Below are 20,398 nucleotides of genomic sequence, written 5' to 3'. Positions count from 1 at the left end.
TCCTTTGTGTGGATCCACTCCTCCCAGGATTTCGGCATTTATGTTTCTTGAAAAGTGAGCCTTAGGATCTGTGGCTAAAGCATGCCTTTCAGGAGGAATTGTGGGAGCACTTGTTCTCTGGCAGAGTGCCGAGTATTATAAATGCCTGGGAAGAGGAACTCGAGGTTGGAATACTTACGAAAGTCCTGTTAAACGTGTCCTCAGTCATCTGCTGTGACTGGGTCCGTTTTGAGGTGTCTGGGGGAATCCTGACCATGAGAGGACCTCGCACTCTTCTTTATATTCCAAAGCAAGACAATACTGTGGGATTGTTGGAAAATAGAAGAAAGTGTACATGATCCACCACTCTAGCCCGTTATCATTTTTGGTGCATTGCCTTCCATTATTATAATGTGTCTTGAACTTATGGATTTTTTACATTTCTGAAAAGTATAGTGCTCACATACTTTTTTGGGCATTCTTTTGTGTTTGGGATAAACAAGTTGTAAAACTGTACTATTTTGCGCACTTATTGACTTGTGTATAGGTTTCATTGCTTAAATATAATTACAATTTCTAATATGTTCCTTTATTCAGCCACTTTATTTACTTAACCATTTCTCTGTTGTTGGACATCAGATTGCTTCCTAATTATTGTAATTACAAAAACCTAGGAGACCATTTCAGGAAGTAGGTTACCTGAGCAAGCCTCAGCTTTTTTGTGGCCAAACGTTTTTCTTTGCACTGGCCCTCAAACCAGCCATGTTTGTGCTTTCCTGGAATCTTACTCTGTCCTTGGTTAATACCGATTTTTCAATCTGATTATAAGTAAATGGGTACGGTTTTCTCTCGTGGAAGGCTGAACCACATTCTTTGTTTTTATTACATTTAGTTCTTTTGTGGCTGAAATTAACTTATCTGAAAAATTTTTGTTGGGATCATGATTTTTGTTCATTTTTATGAATTTATATAATAATCCATTGATAGTTGCTCCATATTTTGATGACTTGGCAGTGTATGAAGATTAATAGGACTTTAGTTCTTGTTTGAATTTTTGCAAATTAATTTTTTAATTTTGAGGAATGACATTTGTTTACTTCTATTTCTCTCTGTTTTTTCCTAGATACTCGCTAAGTGGTGGAGGAACTTCGTCCCACTGAACTTCCTTTGGCATTTGGGGTTTTGTTTTTCCTTTCTTCTTCATCCTGCTCCTTTTAAACAGTCAATGAAAGCCTTTGCTGACTCCGCTGAAGAGCTGCACCGAGGGCTGGCCCCGCCGAGGCGGCCCCAACAGGCCCCCGCGTCCTTCCTCGCCGGCCTCGGCCGGAGAAGTCTAGATGTGGGGAGGGTCAGCTCCTTCCAGCGACCATTTATTTTATTATTCTTTTTAATTTTAACCATAGTGCACATATCAAGGAAAGTGTCTTTAGAAACAAATACAAACCCTGAAATGTATATTTGGGAATATGATAAGGCAACTGAAGAAATGAACCTCAGGTATCCTGCTTTAAGTTGTGCTCCCCCCTCCCTCCCCGGGAGATGGAGAATCGCTCTGGTGGCTCAGTGTACAGATTTGTATATAGTGTCATTTTTACGGAAACCCTTTTGGCGTGCATAAGGAATCACTGTGTACAAATTGGCCAAGTGCTTCTGTAGATAATGTCAGTGGAGTAAATATTTGACAGGCCATAACTTGAGTCTATTGCCTTGCCTTTATTACATGTAAATTTTGAATTATGTGACCAGTGATTTGGGTTTTATTTTGTATTTGCAGGGTTTGCCATTAATAATAATTAATGCCCCTCTTAAGGAACACTCCTATTTGTACCTCAACAAATGCAAAATTTTCCTCGTTTGCCCTACAACCCTTTTGGTACACTTAGAAGTTGATTTCCTTTTTCATGGATGGTACTATTTCTTAGCGTTTTAAATTGGAACATATCTTGTGTCACGAAGCTTTAAATTATTATTTTAAGTTTCTCCCCGATGAAGTGCTCTCGTCTCACATTCGTTTGGAATCGTTCCACTGCCAGCGCCGCGCCAGCTGTCCGGCCTCCCATCTCATTCTGTTGCACCTGTAGTGAAGGCTGCATATCGTCTTTCCCATCTAAAATGTCTGGATGCTCACACAAATAAATTTTATAACACTTCCCTTGCATACTCTCTGAAACATGACTTGAGAGGGCAGTGCGCCTGCTGTGTGTGTGTGTGTGTGTGTATGTGTATGTGTGTGGTTGTGTGGTGAGACGAGGCATTTTAGGACGCGCCAGGAAGAAGTGCCCAAATTCAAAATGCTGGATGTTCAGGTCAGTTCCCTATGCAACTTTAAGAATTAGTCACTGAGAAGATAGGATTGAGTTCTGCTGATTTGTAAAATTGCGCGCGCTCTTCCCAGGGACCTCAGTTAAGGGTTATTTTGTTCTCCTACAGGAGCCTGTGTCTGCTAGCGTGGCAGCCAGGTGCCTACTTTTCTTGGCTTGTGACAGGGTCTTGCTTGCCAATGGGGCATCAATCTCTGGGCTTGTGGTATGGGAATAGAGTTTTTACAGCAATTTGACTGTCTGAGGTATGCGTGGCCCTTTTATATTTTTTATATGAATCAGTCACCTCTTGTTGAGGGGAAGTTCTTGAGGGGAAGACAGGACTTTCAGAAGCAAGGGAGATGCTGGGTAAACTGGGATGGAAGGTCAGGAGCCTGTCAGCCTAGCGCCCTGGAAGTTAGGACAGAGGCTCGAGTGAGAGGCGTTTGAGTGGGTGGTTATTGTTTAGGTTTGGTAGTTTTAAATCCTAAAATTTTGTTTTTTAATTAGAAGTAGATTTGGGTGAAATTTCTATAAAGGATACACTTTGGTTAGGGGACACAGAAATGAGTTGCTAATTCTTATTGTATGTGCTATTCTGCAGCAAGGATGTTAACTTGAACAGTAAATTTTGTGTTTCCTTTTTGTGTTTCCAATAGTATTCTGTATGCGGGAGCTTTGATTTCCCATTGTGAGGCCTAAGCCAAAGATGAGTTTTGTTCATTACAGGAGAATCACTCAAAGATCGAGCAGTGTTCCCCCAAAGTGCTTGTCTGATTTTAAGATGGACAACCTAGACAGCAGCTGACTTAAAGGTCCTAAAATTTGCCAGTGGACAGTGGCATATCAAGACGCCGAAGCCAATCTTAAATACGAGTAATGGTTAGTAGATAGTCTGCAATCACTAGGTTATTATACACAATGCTATCTCCCAGGTAAAGTAGAAAACGACTCTCTTAGTTGATTGGAAGTATAGTCTGTTGATTAAGCTTCCTGGGAAAGATGCGGTTTAACTGAATGTTAAAAGTACATTCAATCTCTTCTGAACCGTTACTTTCTGTAGCCACACAGACTCGGCTTGTTTTTAAGGGCATCTTCTTTACCAGGGAGGCTAGCATTTGGGTGTCCACTGCAAGTCCTTTATTAAAGACAGATCGGGGTACCGGAGCTACAAGGGAACCTGCCTCCGACCGTGTAGACTGCTGTTGGTGTTGAGCCAGACCTGGGAGCTCAGCACTCGGGATGGATTTACTAACACTCGGAAGTCTCTCTATGCCAAACCCCAGCAGCTAAAAGCTTATCCGTAGAGACTGCAGATGGTGGTGGCGCTCCCAGCGGGAGAAGACGGTTTCTCACACAAGCACAGCTACCACCTTTTGGAAACCGAGGCAGGGGGCCGACAGTCTTGATGTAACCAAGTGCCACACACCTTCCGAATCTGACAGTTTCGTTCTCAAATTGGTCTTGTGGAGTGTCTAGTTCTTCATGTAAGCATTTGTACCTTTATTTTGGCAAAACATATGGTCTGTTTATAAGCGTTTTTATATGTTCTTCTTTAAAAAATACGGCTTCTGTATTTCTGCTATAAAATATGGCAATAAATGGGGAGTGCTGCAAGGTGTGTTCTTAAGCACAGGTACTGTATCACGCAAGGGTCAATAAAGTTCACAGAAAACAATGATTTTTGTAAGTTTGTGTCTTATGTGTGGAGGGAATAGAGTGAATCCCTCTCCCCCAAATTCATATATTGGAATCCTAATGCCCAGTGCGACGGCACTAGGAGGAAGGGATTGGGCCATGAGGCTGGAGCCTTCCTGGTGCGATGAGTGTCCACACAGAAGAGACCACAGAAACCCCTCGCCCTTCCACCATGTGAAGATGCGATGAGGCTGGCTGTGACCTAGGAAAGCTCTCAGCAGACACTGAGTCTGCCGGCACCTCGATCTTGGACTTCTCAGCCTTCAGAACTATAAGCCCCCCTCAGCCTGTGGCATTTTTGTGATGGCTGGGATGGACCAAAGGCAGAGGGTGGCTCTGAAACTGTTCCTGGCAGCTTGGGGGCAGTGAATTGCCCATATGATTTGGACTTAGTTTTCTTTAATATTTTTATTGATTTTATTTTTAAAAATATATTTTATTGATTTTTCTGAGGGAGAGGGATAGAGTTAGAAACATCGATGAGAGAGAATCATCGATCAGCTGCCTCCTGCATCCCCCCCACTGGGGATGTGCCTGCAACCCGACATGCCCTTGACCGGAATCGAACCCAGGACCTTTAAGTCCACAGGCCGATGCTCTATCCACCGAGCCAAACCAGTCCTGGCTGTGTTTATTGATTTTAGAGAAGGGAGAGGGAGAGAAAGAAACATCAATGATGAGAATCACTGATCATCTGCCTCCTGCACGCCCCTTGGGGATTGAGCCTGCAACCCAGGCATGTGTCCTGACCAGGAATCGAATAGTGACCAGTACATAGGTCTACGCTCAATCACCAAGCCCCGCCAGAGTTAGGTTCTTTGGAGTCACGGGAGCAGGGAGCACAGAGGTGCTACTCAGATCTGAGCCGTTTCCAGCAAACGGTTTGGGACCCAGAAATACCGAGGTGGGAGTTTTCCTGCTCCGGCCTGCCATCGGGGCGCTGGTCTTGCCCCTGGGGTGTACATGGGAGAAGCCTCAGGGAACTCATCTCGAAGGCCCCTCCCTGTCTGCTTCCCCCTCCTCCACCGAGTTTAGTCCTTGTCTTACATAGCCCCCGGGATCCGTCTCCTAGGAATGCCTGGTTTCCAGGTGCAGACTCTACAAGATATGTTTTGCAAAATGCTGTCTTGAAGAGTTTTTCTCTCCCCCCCCCACCCTTCTCCTGCAGTGACCAGCCAGCTCCGCCCCTCGCCGGCAGACACACCCACCCACCCGAATTAGGTGAAAATGAAACCAAGAGACAAGGTAGGTGGTTTTGCCTTAAAACTTCAGTATGCTGGATTGTGGCGTGAGGTATTTTTATTCCCTTTTGTTAGTACTTAAAACCATCTGGTACACATTGTAAGGCAAATGATTAACACATCTCAAGCTACTCGTCCTTGTGTACATTGCCGAGCCCACGCAGCCAGTCACAGCTCCACGGAGTCCTGCGCCTTAGGTGGGGGCTGTCCCCGCAGTGGTGGGGAGGGGAGGGCTGTGCTGATCGGCCGCCCTGCCGCACCCCCTCAGAGAGGGCTTAGGGACCCCGGGGAATAGCAGCCACCGCTCCCACAGAGAACAGGCAGACGGGTTCTGACTAGTAGGCCCAGTGTGACTGGAAACCATATTCCCTGTGTTGTCTGACTGTCAAGGTTGTGCAATGTCATACTGTCCTACCCCGTACCTGGGGGAATGAGTATACAAAAGAAAAAAGAATGCTTTTTGGAGACAGGCACGATATATACTACTACTGAACGCGCAGTTCCAAACCACAGTTGAGGAGGATACAGATAGGAATGACGATGGGTGGGGGAGGGGAGGGGGGAGACACTCTGCACCAGCCTTCAGGGCGTTCGCACACCCACGGGAGCTCACAAATTCCATAACGCGACATCACAAATGGCCCTGCTCACGGACATACAGGCTTCATGCTTGTGAAACAGACAGCAAAACACCCACAGCTTAATATCTTCCCATGGTTATGTACCACTCACACACAGTACAGTGATAGTCTAGACGTCGCACCGGACTTTCTGCTCCAGTTCGTCAAGAGTCATCGCGCGGACAGTTTGGTCCGCTTGCACCAGGAAGTGGGTCTGGGAGCCGGCGTCTCACGGGAGCGCGAGACCCCACAGTGGCACATCGTGTGCGGCGAATCGCTTACTAATCAAAGGAGTAACGTCCTATTATTATAAAAGTAGAAAGATTGGGGGAGAAAAGCGAAATCTGAAAATGATCTCATTTGCTTAAGACTGTGCCGTGTGTATTGCAAACACTGGAGAATCCGTTTTCATAAAATGCAGCAGCCCGGAGAGAGAAGGAGAGCACTTGCCCTGTCTTTTGGTCAAACGGATGTGTGTGGACTGCGTTAAGGCGCAGTCGTGGAGGGGGGAGTTGTCATTTGGCACTACATCAATGACAGTGCTTTAATACTGGCACAAGCTCGAAACAGCCCGTCGAGGGGAGGACAGGAGGTGCCCCCGGCGTCGGAGGTGGGGGCGCTTCTGTTCGGGTGGGAAACGGACGGCGGAGAGACAAGGTTAGACATGGTTCTGCAGAGACAGGTGAGAGAGGCCGTAAAACCAGGTTTGTGTTTTCCAGACAGGCGTTCATTTTACTAGGCATCGTTAACAGAACGGCTGCCAGGAGAGCAGCCACGGCGGAGCCGGCTGACGGCGTCCGGCCGTCAGTACAGGTGGGATTCTTTGTGACTCAGAGAGTGGGCCCGGGAGGCCGCGCTGGTGGCACTTCGGATCACCTCCATCCACCTAGAGCAAGAAAGCAAGACGGCTGTCAGGGGCCACGTTTTATGGATACAAACGCACGTCTCGGATGTCTTACTTGTCACCTGCCATGCTAGCAGGTGAGTTCTTAAACGAACCGTAACACCCCTGTAACAGAAAGCAGGGTTAGGGTGCCTTCGGGTGTTCCTCGGTCTGTTTGAGAACTGTGGCCCTCCCTGTACAAAGTTTACAGACGTGCCATGTCCAAGACGTGGCAGGCAGCCCGTCTCTTGTGAGCCGTGAGCGGTGAGGGGGCGCCTGGCTGTTGAGAAACGAACGCTCTGCCTCGTAACCCTTCCCATGGACACTGATGTGCATCCCGCCCTGCGTACGGGGCTGTTTTCTGTGTCTGAGTACGTGCGGGACACGGGCAGTTTTCAGATACCTGGGGACACTGGCGTTTTCTGGAGAGGTTGCCGGTTGTCACAACGGAGGGAGAGCAACTGACATGGAGGGGTAGTGGCCAGGGTGCACAGCATGGACCCTAACACAGAACGTCTGGTCTAAAATGTAGGCGGCCAAAACCAGTTTGGCTCAGTGGATAGTGCGTCGACCTGTGGATTCAGGGGTCCCAGGTTCGATTCCAGTCAAGGGCATGTACCTTGGTTGCGGGCACATCCCCGGTAGGGGGTGTGCAGGAGGCAGCTGATCGATGTTTCTCTCTCACAGATGTTTCTAACTCTCTCTCCCTCTCTCTAAAAACAAACAAATAAATAAAATGTAGACGACACTCGGGCTGAGAAAACGTGGTGTGCCGAACCTCCTGCCCTCGTGGAGCTTACACTGGGCTCTGGACGATCCGTAAGCGTAAGTCTTTTTAGGGCCTCACACTGAGGGCTGGCTTATCCTTGCCACGGCAGTGACAAGATTCCAACCTGGATAAACTTTCTAGCCCGGGATCAAGTTTAAGAATTGCTTTGCCCCGGTTCACTGCTCAAGCCGTGAGCCTAGAGGCCGCCGCTGTGGGAGGTTATGGGAGGTGGTCCTGGTTTGAAGCCCCTGCGCTCTCTTTAGGGACTGTGCTCAGCGCAAAGCCAGCCCATCGGGGGTCAGTGTCAGCAGGTGGTGAGGAGACAAGTTAGGTTGGAGACTGTGCCCTGTCTGTGCCCCGAGGACACCATACAGAAGCGGACACAGTCTCCTCAGGGTGCCGTCCCAGGGGCCCAGAATTCACCCTTGACGTTTCAGTGACAGACTGAAGCCACGGGTCAAACATGGTCTGGCTCTACTGTCTTGAGTCTCACTGATAAGGGAACTCTGAGAGGCACTAGGATCCCTAAACTTCCTCATATGGGTCTTTTGACTGGAAACATAACCTTTGACTACAGCCCATCAGGAATATTAGGACTAGCCGAAACCAGTTTGGCTCAGTGGACAGAGCGTCGGTCTGCGGACTGAAAGGTCCCGGGTTTGATTCCAGTCAAGGGCATGTACATTGGTTGCGGGCACATCCCCAGTAGGGGGTGTGCAAGAGGCAGCTGGTCGATGTTTCTCTCTCATCGATGTTTCTAGCTTTTTATCCCTCTCCCTTCCTCTCTGTAAAAAAAATCAATAAAATATAAGTTAAAAAAAGAAAGAAATGTTAGGACTAAACCGCTACAGAAGCCACAGACTGATGAACACACATTAGAGATTTAAAAGTGTGTATCGTTAACCAGCACTGCAGGTTAAGGATGGAGAATGATTCCCTGGGAGCAGAAGGGGACTCCGGAGGAGGGACCCCGATTCATCCTCAGCACCTGCCAGGGCGGGAAGGACAAGAGCGGGAATGCCCACAGTGGGCTCCCCGAATAGCCTGCCTGGGCGAGATCCTGTTGTTTAAGAGAGGAGCGGCCCTTTCCTGCAGGGGGGACATTTACCTCTCAAACGTGTATTCACTCTCGGCCCGGAAGTAGTACACGTGGGACTTGAAGTGCAGCTTGAACACGTAGTCCTTGTGGATGTCCTCGGACTCGGAGGGGATGGTGAGCGAGTAGCCCAGCAGGGGCAGGCTGGCCAGGGGGTGATTGTCCTGGGGAGGCCAACGGAAGGTGGCGGTGGAGAGGTGGCCACCGGCGCTGAGCCGGGCTGCAGCCTCTTACCCTGCAGCCGCTCGGGGAGCCGAGGCGCCTGGTCCTGGCCAGTGCTCTGTGGGCCGCTAGTGCACCCCAGCCAGGACACAGTCCACCAGTTCAGTCACTGCCCCTCCCCAACCCACCAGCACCCAGGCCGCCCTTCAGCGAATGATGTCAGCCTGAGGGGAGGGTCTCATGCATGTGGCCTCTTGTCGGTTGCTTTCTCTCCATGCCTGCCCCATGACGGGGGGGGGGTGTAATGTTGGGGGTCCCTGAGGCTCTCCCCAGCCTGCACACAGGGCTCTATTCCAAGGGTCACAGGGCTCCTGCCCTGGGGGACACGGGGTGCGGTGGGGGTTACATACCTGGTGTGACTTATAGAAGAACAGGCAGAAGTTGGTGAACACCACCCACAGCTTCTGCCACCCGTTGCTGTTTTTGAATTTCCTCAGCAGGTTCCCAGACAGCTGGTTCTGAAAGACAAGCAGGCCTGTGAGGCGCGCAGGTGGGGCTCACACACAGTCCCCCTCTGTCCAGGGGGGCTTCCTGAGACTGACAGTGGCCTTCCTCTCGGGTACGGGGACCACATGACGTGGGTAATTCCTCCTGTCACCTATGATTGGTTGAATTACGTCCCTGTCTTCCCCAAAAGATGCGCTAACCCCAGGACCTCAGAATGTGGCCTTGGAAATGGCGCCCTCACAGCTATAATTCAAGAGGAAGCTGTAAGGAAGCAAGGCAGGCCCATAGTCCCCACGGTGGGTGTCCTTCTGCGAGAGGAGAGACGGTCTGCAAGGATGGACGAGCCAAAGAACACCATGGCCAGCAAACCACACAAGGGGACGAGGCGAGGAGGGATCCTCCCTTGCAAGTTTGAGAGGGAGCTGGCCCTCTTGACCTGGAGCTGGCCCTAGGTTTCCAGAGTCATGGCATAAATCTCGTTAAGCCACGAAATTGGCAGTGCCTTGTGATGGCAGCCAGAGGTAGGGATCCAGCACCCCTCCACCAGGAGCCCTTCCTGAGCCCCACACCAGCGGCTCCTGGCTGCCATCTAGTGGCCCGGGCAGAACACTGGCTTTTGGGAGGGAGAGGTGACCTCCCCCGAGGAGCTAAAGGAAGAGTGAGTGGCTGGGCATGCTGGTAGCCCCTGTGAGCACACAGTGTTGCTGTGAACGGCTAGGCAGCCAAGGTGAGTCACTGGCTGTGAAGATACCGAGAAGGCTGTTCATGTCCCTTGATGGCAGCTCATTCCCAGGGAGACTCACCGCAGTGGTGGGATGGCCACAGCTTTGTGAATGTGACTGACTTGTTCGTTCACTTACGAGTGGTTACGTGGCCACGTCTGCCCCAACGAACAGAATGCGTACAAAGTATACTGAGTCTACTTCCATCCCTTTGGTACTCGTCCAGTAACTTGTATTTCACCCAATAAACGTTTTAGAGTACCCACTTAAGTAAGGCGGGAGTTGAGACGAGAGGTTTAGATGTGTTTGCCCTCACGCTGCTCATAGTCCGACAGGAAGACAGGAATGAAGGAAATCGGGCTGACAGGACACAGGAAGTAGAGCTCGTCCTGTGAACTGGAGTCGGCTGAACTGAGGGGGGTGCCACAGAGGGAGGGGGTGCCCTATTCCCCTGTCTGGCTGCCACTCACCCACTGGCTGAAAGACACAGAGAAGCAGGGGTGCCCTGGGTCCCAGCAGGGGATGGTACAACCAGAGCTGGGGATGTGGTGCTGCTGCGACATCACAGCACATCACACTGGAGGCCAGGAGGACAGTACGCGTTCTTCTAATTCACGTTATGCCGGTCACATTCCCCAGACAGTCCTAAAGGCCTTTCTCTCAGATGCCATTACTCCCACCCTGGGGTATACACACTGGACCGAGGCAGGCTCAAGAGAAGGCTCTCGCTGCCACCATCTTCAATCCTTTCTGGAACACTCAAGGGCATAAATTCTTAACCGTTCCCACTGGCCTCGCCTCCCAATGCCCCGGAACCTGCCTTCAGCACGTGTCCGCCTCCTGCTCTGCTCACCGGCCGGGAGCTCTCAGGAGGCCACACCCTTCCGTCTCCGAGGATGACTCTTAGGTCAGGACCAGTCTCCATCCTTGGCCCAGAGCAGCTGGCACTCCATTTCCTTGCTGTCTTTCAGAGTGGCCTCATCTCCCTTCCCCCTCGCTTCCAAACTGCTCAGTCCCTGTTGGGTATAATGTTATGTTCAACTCCAAAGTCCTGTGGAGGTGACCTTGTTTGGAAACCAAGCCTTTGCAGATGTTCGCAAGTTAAGAGGAGGTCATACTGGAGTGTGTGTGTGTGGGGGGGGGGGGGGGGGAGGGGGGGGGTCCTAGTCCTGATGACCAATCCTATATAATAAAAGTATAATGCAAATCAACCGAACTGCGGAATGATTGGTGGAACGACTGGTTGCTATGACATGTACTGACCACCAGGGGGCATATGCTCAATACAGGAGCTGCTCCCCAGCCCCAGGCCAGCCAAGGCAGGGCCAGTGAGCTGGTGGCGCCAGGCGGGCAGCAGCCGGGAGCCCCCCAATTGCCCTGCTGGTCACTCCACAGACAGGCCCTGATCACTGACCAGGCCTAGGGACCCAGCCATGCACTGGACCTCTAGTGTCCTTATAAGGAGAGGACGGCATTTTAACACAAGACATGCAGCCATTCTGAGGTTGAGGTCAGTGATGTATCCAGAAGACTAGGAACACCAGGGTTTCCGGTCAATACCAGAAGCCTAGAGGCATAGAGCAGACCCTTCCCAGGGCCTCTAGCAGGAGCCAACACCTGCTCTTAGACCACTGCCCTCCAGCTGCGTTAGAAGATATTCTGTGGCAGCCACAGACATCTAAGTCCCCGCTACCGACTCCTTTTGCCGTCCTTCCATCCCGATCCTCACCTGTGTCCAGATCCCTCCCGGATCTCTGCCTCCTAATGTCATTCTTAAAATAACTACCATTTCACCTCCAATCCCTCCAAAAGCGAGTTTGCCTGCTGACCATCCCAGCCTCACGTGACACCCCCCCCCTCCCCCCAGTGTCCGATGGCTTGGCCACAGACTTGTAGCTCATCTTTGTGGTGTCCCCAAACCTCCCCGCGACTCATTCTCCCTGTGTGAGTCCTCCAGGAGACACCTGGGGGAGAGGGAGCGGAGAGAGAGAAGGAACTGCTTGCTTCCCTTTGCCAGGTGGCAGGGCCCAGGCCTGGAAGAAGGAAGCTCACCTGTCAGGCCTGGTGGGGCATGCATCTGGCACCCAAAGGAGCCCAGTGTGGACACTAGCTCAAGGCATGCACCTGGGGGAGGGGGATCTGGCAAGAGAGGGGTATTTGCTGTGACAGATGAGTCAATTGTGTGTTGAACCAGCGTTTTTGCCACCTTAAAGCCACACCCAGGGGCTTGCTTTCATGCTCTATACTTCTTGGCAAACTTCTACATGGGCCATATAGTAAATATTTGAGGCTTTTCAGGCCAAGAGGCAAAATCAAAGACACTTGCATTTGTAATAGCCACTCCGAAATAAAACCCGTGTTTGGCTCATGGGCTGTAAGCAACCAGCGCTGGGCAGAATTTGGCCATGGGCCACAGTCTGCTGACTCGGCTGCTAGACTCACCTCACCATATGGACGAAGGACAGCAGCCGTGTGGACGGCCACCCGGACAGAGCTGGCCCCGAGGAAGCGTCTCTGGGCCACCCAGGACCTACCTCCCGAGGGTATTTGCTGCATTCTTGAACGACCTACGTGCCTGCCTCGGGGGTTAAGCGGTTTCGAGCCTTAGAGGTCCCTCACCTGGACAGTTGTAACTACACCTCACCTCACAGAAGACGGTGGGGAGCAGGCAGAGACAAGCCCCCTCGGGCTGCACTCCCACCAGCTGCCTTGGGTCTGATCAGGTGTTTTCCCACCAGAAGGTCACGGGTTCTTCCCCACGCCCCTTGCCGGGAAGATCCCCGTCCCCTGGAAGAAGTCTCCAGCTGGCAAGCTTTGCAAGCAGCCCCAGCGTGAGGGGAGGGAGAAGCTGGGCACTGAGGGCCTGTGGGAGGGAAGAGGCTTTGGAGAAGAATGTTCCCTGCAGCCCCCAGGAGGCCAGGCACGGCCAGGAGCCTCAGAGTGGCCCCTTGAGTAAGGTGACCAGACATCCCGCTTTTGGCGGGACAGTCCCGATTTTTAACCATTTGTCCCTCGTCCCTCGGCGTTTTATAAAAGAGTCAGGATTCTTCCCCAAAATCGGGACTTTTTAAAAACGCTGCAGGACAAATGGTTAAAAATTGGGACTGTCCCGCCAAAAGCGGGATGTCTGGTCGACTTACCCGTGAGGGTGTCTTCAGAAGCAAATAGGGGCTTTAGGACACTAGCAGGCACACTCGAAATCGGCAGCTCCACGGAGCTGTGAAGGTCACCTCCAAAAAACAGTCTCAGAACCCCTCTAGACCTCTCTCCGCCAAGCATGTGTGACACATCCCCGAGACTGCTGGTTCAAAGGGCAGCCCCCCACCCCATGCCGCTGCTCCTGGCACAGCCTCTCACGGGGCACTGGGACAGCGTCTTTAGGAATTCAGAACTCTCAGGTTTTAGGAAGATAATCCTGTGCGGCTACCATATCGCCCCTGGCAGTGGGGGCCTGGGCGCCGCCCAGAACCAGACCTGGCGATTGTATGGCGAAACATGACTGTTCACACAAAACACGGCCCACGCCTCTCAACCGCTCAGGTCAGGTTCTGCTGCCAGCGGGACCAGAGGGAACCTGGCGGTTCCGGAGCTAGCTGGGGTGGCGTTTCCTGAAAGGGTAGGGATGATGGGCCTGGACCAGAGGGTGCTTGGGGAATGGGGTTTGGAGGACTCTGGAAGGAGCAGTCACCATCTGGGGGAGCCCCACCACCAAAGCTAATAGAGGACAACTCTGAGAGCCCCCATCCCCATGGCCCTGGCGGGGGTCAGCGTTCTGACCCTTCTGCCTCCTCGCACACAATGCAGGTGAGTGTGGGGTGGCTGCTCTAGGACGTGGCAACCTCGGCGCTGAGAGCTCTCCATCTGCCTGCACTGGGGCCATTTCCCTGCTTCTGTGGCTCACATGGCTAAACGCACGACAGTCCCCGCCCCACAGCTGACTCCACGAGAGGAAAGGAAACGGGGGCGATGGAGACGGCCAGAGGACAAAAGGCCAGAAGACAAAAGCTGTGGGGACCACGAAGGCCAGGAGACGCAGTTGCATTCACCTGAGAGGTAGAGCCAGATGCTCAAGGGATGAGTCACCCCTGTCCGTCCCCCACCCCACCCCACCCCACCCGGGGTCACGGCCGGTACCTCCACGGCCACGCTGAAGTCCACCATGGAGACGCTGGTGTTGCGGTGCCAGCACACGTGCACCATGGTGTTGCCGCGGTGCGGGGCCTGGCGCTCCAGCGAGGTGCGGGAGGCGCTGAGGTCGTCCTCGGACTCCTGGTCGGCCACCGTGGCCTCGTCGGGGGACTCTGTGGATGTGGCAAAAGGCGGTGCTTCTGATCTCTGCTCACCAGAGGGGCCCTTTCCTGACCCCTCCCAGGAGCTGAACGGGCCTGGAAGGTTGGGGGCACTCAGTGATGTGGCCCCAGGTCCCCAATGCAGCCACTGAGCAGGAAGTCAACCACCAGCCACCTGCCTGTCATGGGCCCCTTCCCCCCCTTTGGGGGGCCCCAGCACACCTGGGCACTGGGCCGCTGCTCGCCCAGCATGGGGATGGCCTGATTTCTCTCCCCGGTCTGTCACATTCTGTATGACAAGCAGTGATGCTGGCCCAGAAAAGATACCTTCCCTGCTCCCTCATTTTAAGGATTTTTATATTTTTAGGAAACGGAATTTCCTTGATTTTTAGCTTTAAATATGAATATAGTCCACGGATCTGAGGCCCACCAGGTAAGATGACTTCAAGTGCACAGGCTGCTCACCCTAAGGCCAGAGCTGCCCGCCCCTCGGCTGATTCCTGGGAGCAGTGGGCCCGGGCCACCCCGGGAAGGCCTCCCCCCCACTTACTGTTGTCCGGGGGGCTGCTGGCGAGGAACTCGGGAGTGGGGCCGCTGCTCTTCTCTGCCAAGTCGATGGCCATCTGTATGTCGTCCACCCACTTCTCCATCTCGGCCCGGGAGCTGGAGAAGAGACGGGCGTCAGGCTCTCAGACCACGGCAGGTGGCAGGGCGAGCGGGCAAAAGGGCCCCGTGTTACCTGGCGGCCACGACGATGGACTGGCGCTGGCCCCGCAGGGTGAGGCAGTGGGGCACGCCCCACTCGTCTTCGCTCCTCTCGATCTGTGGGGCGAGCGTTCGAAACGTTACTGCCAAGGAGCAAGCAAGCGAGACACGCGGTACATTTTCAGATGTTCACGGAAAGGGCCGAGGCTCGGAGAAACAAGTCAGAAGAGTAACCAGAAAGGGAGAAGAAAGATCAAAAGGCACTGAATGATTTCCGGTAGAGCTCATACGCTGCCCTTGATCCCACCACAGCCAGGGAGCAATCCTGGGCTGACTAATGACCAAGGGTCACAGAGTACAGACACTCGCCCACAGGCACGTCTCGGGGAAGGACAGGTGGCTCCCTGGTCTCTGCGTGGGCTCCATGACTCCACGTGGGTGGCGAGGATGGTCTCCTGGCCCCCGGGGTCAGGCACAGCGCCGGGGGACGTGGGAGGCACAGTCACCCCACGTGGCCATGTCACCTTGCCTCTTCACAATCCCAGGAGCAGGATACCCAGAACCCCCCATGCAGAGGAAGGAGCCAGGTCGCGGCCCCTCTCCAGGGAGCAGAACCCAAACAAGTGAGGTTCCCAAGGCACCTGGGATGCCCTCACTTCCTGTCAAGTCCCTCCTTTTCCTTCCCCACGTCACCGCCCCGGGGCTCAGGGTCCCTTCAGCCAGGCGCACACCTGCAGGCAGGCAGCCCAGAGGGCGAGCGAGGCCCGGTCCCCGCCGGCTGCATACTCACGGTCATGCCGTAGAGCGGGAGCTGCCCGTGCACTTTGAACTGATTCGAGATGGTCAGTCCCCGGCTTGTGTACAGCAGGACGTCGTTGAACTGGAGGACAAGGACAAGGGCAGCTGAGGTGCACGGGCTCCGTGCGAAACCAAAACGTGCAGAAAGCGTTTTCGAAATACTGCATGACAACGCGCTGATCTCAACAACTCCACGCGGAGCCGCAAAGCTGCTCCTCCTGCTTCCCAGGTGCCCCCCCCCCCCCCGCCTTCCTCTCCCTTCCCCCCGCCCCCCGCCTTCCTCTCCCTCCCCCCGCCCCCACCTTCCCCCCCCCCCCCCCCCCCCGCCTCCACGGGCAGCACAGGCCTGGCCCTGTGACCCCACGGACCACGGACCAGAGGGAGGACACGCAGCTCTCCCCACGTACCAGGAAAAACATACGCTGCTGCAGCCCCTTCCCGGAGAGCTTGCTGAGGCTTCCCAGGCGAATGAATTCCTGCGGAGAAAACAGACCCCAGGCGCTGGCTGGGAGCGTGCAGACCCGGGTCCGCACTGGGACACTGGCTTCCTCACACCCTGGCCGCTTCCACGCTAAGAATCACAGCCATCGCATTAACTGTGTACTGAATGCCCTGCTCCGCCGCCTCCTTCCCAGGAACCTGCTGGCAGGAACCATGGGCTCCACCAACAGGAAACCAGCACTCGGGTCCAGTGGTGTCTGGTTCAGTCAGGCCTGTCATTATGCCCTTATCCCCCGGGGCCTGCAGGCTTCCCACTGTGGGGAAGGAGAAGACGGTGGCCTGAGGCACTCACTGCCGAAAGCCAAGGGAGCGTGGTCTTGCGTGTGGTCCAGGGGCTCCAGGGAGGGGTGTGGACTCTGATGTCAATGTCTGAGGGCTGGAGATGGAAAATGTCTCTTACCTAGAACTTTTCTTAAAAAAAAAAAAAATGGAACAAGGTAAAAAAAAAGAAAAGGCTCCTAATCGCCTTAAGCTCAAGCTGCTTCCTTATGGAGGGAAATCCATCCAAAGATGTCCAGGGCTCTGAGGTTTTGTTTGTTTTTTAATATATTTTATTGATTTTTTTTTTTTTTACAGAGAGGAAAGGAGAGCATAGGGAGTTAGAAACATCTATGAGAGAAACATGGATTCAGCTGCCTCCTTCACACCTCCTACTGGGGATGTGCCCACAACCAAGGTACATGCCCTTGACTGGAATCGAACCTGTGACCCTTCAGTCCACAGGCCAATGCTCTATTCACTGAGCCAAACTGGTTAGTTTTAACCAGATGACCCTCCTCCCCCTATCTTGCCTGCCCGTCCCTGCTTCCTTTCTCTTCTGTGTAGTGAAGGAGGAAGTGCTCCTGTACCCTAGACGGCCTGTCCAGGAAGAACTCTCTCAGGCACACAATTCCCAGGACAGAAAAACACCCTCAGGGAATAGTGCTGCCTCCCAGGCAGGCTGACCCCCCAGGAGGGCCAGTGGGACCACATCTGAAAGCCATGTGGGGGATTAGACTGCAGGTTTAGTAAAACTGTCTGCTCCTCTTTAAATCTCAGCTTTTCAAATCCCACCTGTAGACAAATCTATCAGAGTCTCCCTTCTGCCCATTTGGTTATGTCATAATTAAAGTTAATTAACGATAATCTATGGGCCTTGGCGTGTGGAGTGCCCCATCCTAAGAACTCGCCCCTTGGAGAGCCTGAGCCCTCCAAGTCACTCAGGGTTGACGTGGAGCAGGGAATGGCTCTGAAGCCAGCTGATGAGCAAAAGAATATGCAAATAAGCAGTTAGTAACCAGCACCCCAATTCCGACCTCACCCTTAAAATAATGACCTTTAAGTTAGCCTGTGGTGTGTGCCTATGTGCTGTGTGCATATACTAGCTCTATATTAGCTCCATACATGAGCTTGAACAATTCAATATCATCACCCCCATTTTCCAGGAGAGAAAACTGAAAAGCAAAATGATTAGAAACTTGCCCCAAACCACCTGGTCAGCTATGGGTGACAGAGCCCCTATTTGGCTAAAAGCTTTTGATGCCTTCAACAAGGCTGTGCTGTGGAACCAATAACATGCCAAGTGTACAATTGGTCCATTCAAATCAATGCAGGTGGGGGAAGGGGAGGATAATTCGTATTTATTTTTCCTTTTCCCCCTTAAGTCTCATTCTATCCTCGTGACCTAGGAGGGAGAGGTTATGATCCGCGTTCCAGAAAGGGAGGACCGTCCGGTTGGGGGAACGTCCCAGCTTTGGTGGAGCTAGAATGTAAACCCAGGGCCACCTACTCCAAGCCAACGCTCCTCCCGGCACCACGGAAACCTCTCCTCAGAATAAACGCGTTACAGAGGGTCTGCTTGACATGGAGCATAATGTACTAAATACTTTATAACACCCAGAGTTCGGAGAAAAGTACGCCGATCCCACAGGGCTCTCCGAAGACTTCTGTGTGGATGGGTTAGCATGGTCACGGGCGGAGGCCTGGCGGGATTTTCTCAGCCGCAGAGCTGAAACAAATCCCAGCTTTCACTGCCCCCTCAGCACGGACATGTAACTCTGCTGACAGCCTTTCCCAAGGGGTTTTCAGTCAGTTTTGTATTAGGCTTCCTGACAGAAATACCAAATACAGTCAAACCTCAGTTCCCGAATGTCTCCCATCTTGAACAATTCAGTTCCTGACCAAATTGTTAAATGAACTTATGACCCTTTCACTCTGATCCATCGGCATGACGGAAAGCATTCTTGGGCCACACATGGGCGAGTGTGAGTCAGTTTACTGCTACACCTCACATTAACATCTCAGGAAATTGTGCTGTGACTATTTTTGTGGGTTTTCATGGTTTGCGTATCCCCCCCCCCCCTTTTTTTTTGCTGTTGAAATGAATGGTTAGGACAACTTTAAAATATAAAAAGGCTATCAAGAATGCTGATGTTGCTAAGGGTGTGAAAGTGCTCACAAAATGATTACAAGCAAGTGGAGAGGCAGAAAATTGTTGGTTTGGATAAAGGAAAAACGGTTAGCAGAGACAGCATTTCAGAGGCAGTGGCATGTGAAAAAGCGAAGATGCTACCCCTGACATCCTGAAAGAGAACCCTGGAAGGAGTGCTGAAAGCGAATGAAGGCCAGCAGGGGCTGGTTCAATAAATTTAAGGAAAGAGATGTTTGTGTATAGATTTAACAGCACATTAGACTAGCACTTCACTTAAGAAAGGTTAAAACAGAATCATTTGGGGGGGTCTGGAATGAATTAATTCAATTTACATTATTTTTAATGGGGGGGAAATGACTGGGTTTTCAAACAAACAGCCTCTCGAACAGCCATCTGAAATGAATTAAGTCCGAGAACCGAGGTTCCACTGTTCACAGAGATGTTCCCGCATCTCCTCCAAGCTGCACGGGTCTAAGGTTTCCAGGGCAGCTACCTGTCAGGTGCGACCGAGAGCCCCGGGCACAATGGAAACCTGTGTGGAGGTGAAGGCCGATGCAGAGACTGAGCCTGGGTGATGGAGAGCTCAGAATCAGGGCGCTCAGAAGACAGATCTCAAGAGGAGATGGGTAAGATGGGCCACCTGGCGAACAGTGTTGATTCTTGGGAAGAGAAGTGGGAAAAGGTCGGATCTTGAACATGCCCATGGCTCGGGGGGAAGCGTGTCTGCAGTGAGGCTGCTTCACCGAGCACAGTGGCCTCTCAGGAGGGGCTGCTCGGTGAGGTCACTGCGAGAGGGAAGCCGCAGCTCTCCCAGAATCAGGCTCTGGCTAGACCGTTACTTTAATTCCTAACTAAAAGTACATCATGTACAGGAAAGTTTATCTTTTGAAAGTAGTTTCCATACTTACGTGGGATTTGATAGCATGATTTCATGCACTGGCTTTTCCTCTGCCTTTTATAGCACTATTGTACCCAATCAGAAATGTTTATCTTCCATTTTCATTTACCTACCTTTTAATAAACAAAATAAGCTATCTCACAGAGAAACATCAATCAGACCATCAAACCTCAGAGGGAAGGTAGGGGAGGGTGGGGGTAAGTGTGAGAGACCAACCAAAGGACTTGTATGCATGCATATGAGCCTAACCAATGGACAGAGACAACAGGGGTGTTAGGACATCAGTGACGGGGACTAGGAGGGATAATGGGGGAATAAGGACACATATGTAACACCTTAATCAATAAAGAAATTTTTAAAAAAGATTTAAAAAACAAACAAAACAAAAAATAAACAAAAAACAAAATAAGCTATCTCAAATTGTCTTAGATCATTGCAGGGGGGAAAAAGGAAAGAAAAAGAATACTTCATCTACTTAATAAAGGCTTATCTCCTTCAAACATGAAACTTTTAAATGTGATATTCAAGGTTTTCCCCCTAATGATCCCCCGGGAGGAAGGAAGTCACATCTGTGCTCAAAGCGCGCAAATGTAGTAAGTCACTTCAACGCCGCTTTACTGGAGCGGCCTCCAGTGCGTGAGAGAATGCAGCTGCTTACCCTTCCTGGGATCACAAGATTGTCGACGCCGATCAAGTCTTTCTTGAGTTCGTGCAGCTTCTGGAAGTTCTCCATCTTGATCATCGTACCGTGGAGCTGGGCCACCATCTCCGTGATCTCCGCCAGCGCCGCTAACAAAGAAACAGTGACACGCAGCGTTAA

The 20,398-nt window shown here is 52.1% G+C and overlaps 2 protein-coding genes across 10 annotated transcripts in view; one reads left to right on the top strand and one right to left on the bottom strand.

Annotated features, from left to right (window-relative positions):
- The window catches only part of STK24 (serine/threonine kinase 24), a 100,763-nt gene extending 96,806 nt beyond the window's left edge, over positions 1–3,957 (top strand). For 3 of the 6 annotated variants that reach the window (XM_036456570.2, XM_036456568.1, XM_036456569.2), the window contains one exon: positions 1,103–3,957. In XM_036456570.2, coding sequence (XP_036312463.1) covers positions 1,103–1,139 — 37 coding nt within the window. In that variant the 3' untranslated portion in view covers positions 1,140–3,957. The remainder of the gene's footprint in view (positions 1–1,102) is intronic. The other 3 variants (XM_045588753.1, XM_045588754.1, XM_045588752.1) reach the window with 2 other exon arrangements.
- A 1,272-nt stretch (positions 3,958–5,229) lies between these two features.
- FARP1 (FERM, ARH/RhoGEF and pleckstrin domain protein 1) overlaps positions 5,230–20,398 on the bottom strand; it is a 282,854-nt gene continuing 267,685 nt past the window's right edge. For all 4 annotated transcript variants that reach the window (XM_045588750.1, XM_045588749.1, XM_036456564.2 and 1 more), the window contains 9 exons: positions 20,237–20,367; positions 16,177–16,245; positions 15,762–15,851; positions 15,006–15,088; positions 14,817–14,929; positions 14,112–14,278; positions 9,159–9,266; positions 8,599–8,750; positions 5,230–6,724 (listed from right to left, as the gene is read on the bottom strand). In XM_045588750.1, coding sequence (XP_045444706.1) covers positions 6,643–6,724; positions 8,599–8,750; positions 9,159–9,266; positions 14,112–14,278; positions 14,817–14,929; positions 15,006–15,088; positions 15,762–15,851; positions 16,177–16,245; positions 20,237–20,367 — 995 coding nt within the window. In that variant the 3' untranslated portion in view covers positions 5,230–6,642. The remainder of the gene's footprint in view (positions 6,725–8,598; positions 8,751–9,158; positions 9,267–14,111; positions 14,279–14,816; positions 14,930–15,005; positions 15,089–15,761; positions 15,852–16,176; positions 16,246–20,236; positions 20,368–20,398) is intronic.

Source organism: Pipistrellus kuhlii, unplaced genomic scaffold (genome assembly GCF_014108245.1).
Source record: "Pipistrellus kuhlii isolate mPipKuh1 unplaced genomic scaffold, mPipKuh1.p scaffold_m20_p_3, whole genome shotgun sequence".
Classification (NCBI taxonomy): Eukaryota; Metazoa; Chordata; class Mammalia; order Chiroptera; family Vespertilionidae; genus Pipistrellus; species Pipistrellus kuhlii.
This window is presented reverse-complemented; position numbering and strand designations above follow the sequence as displayed.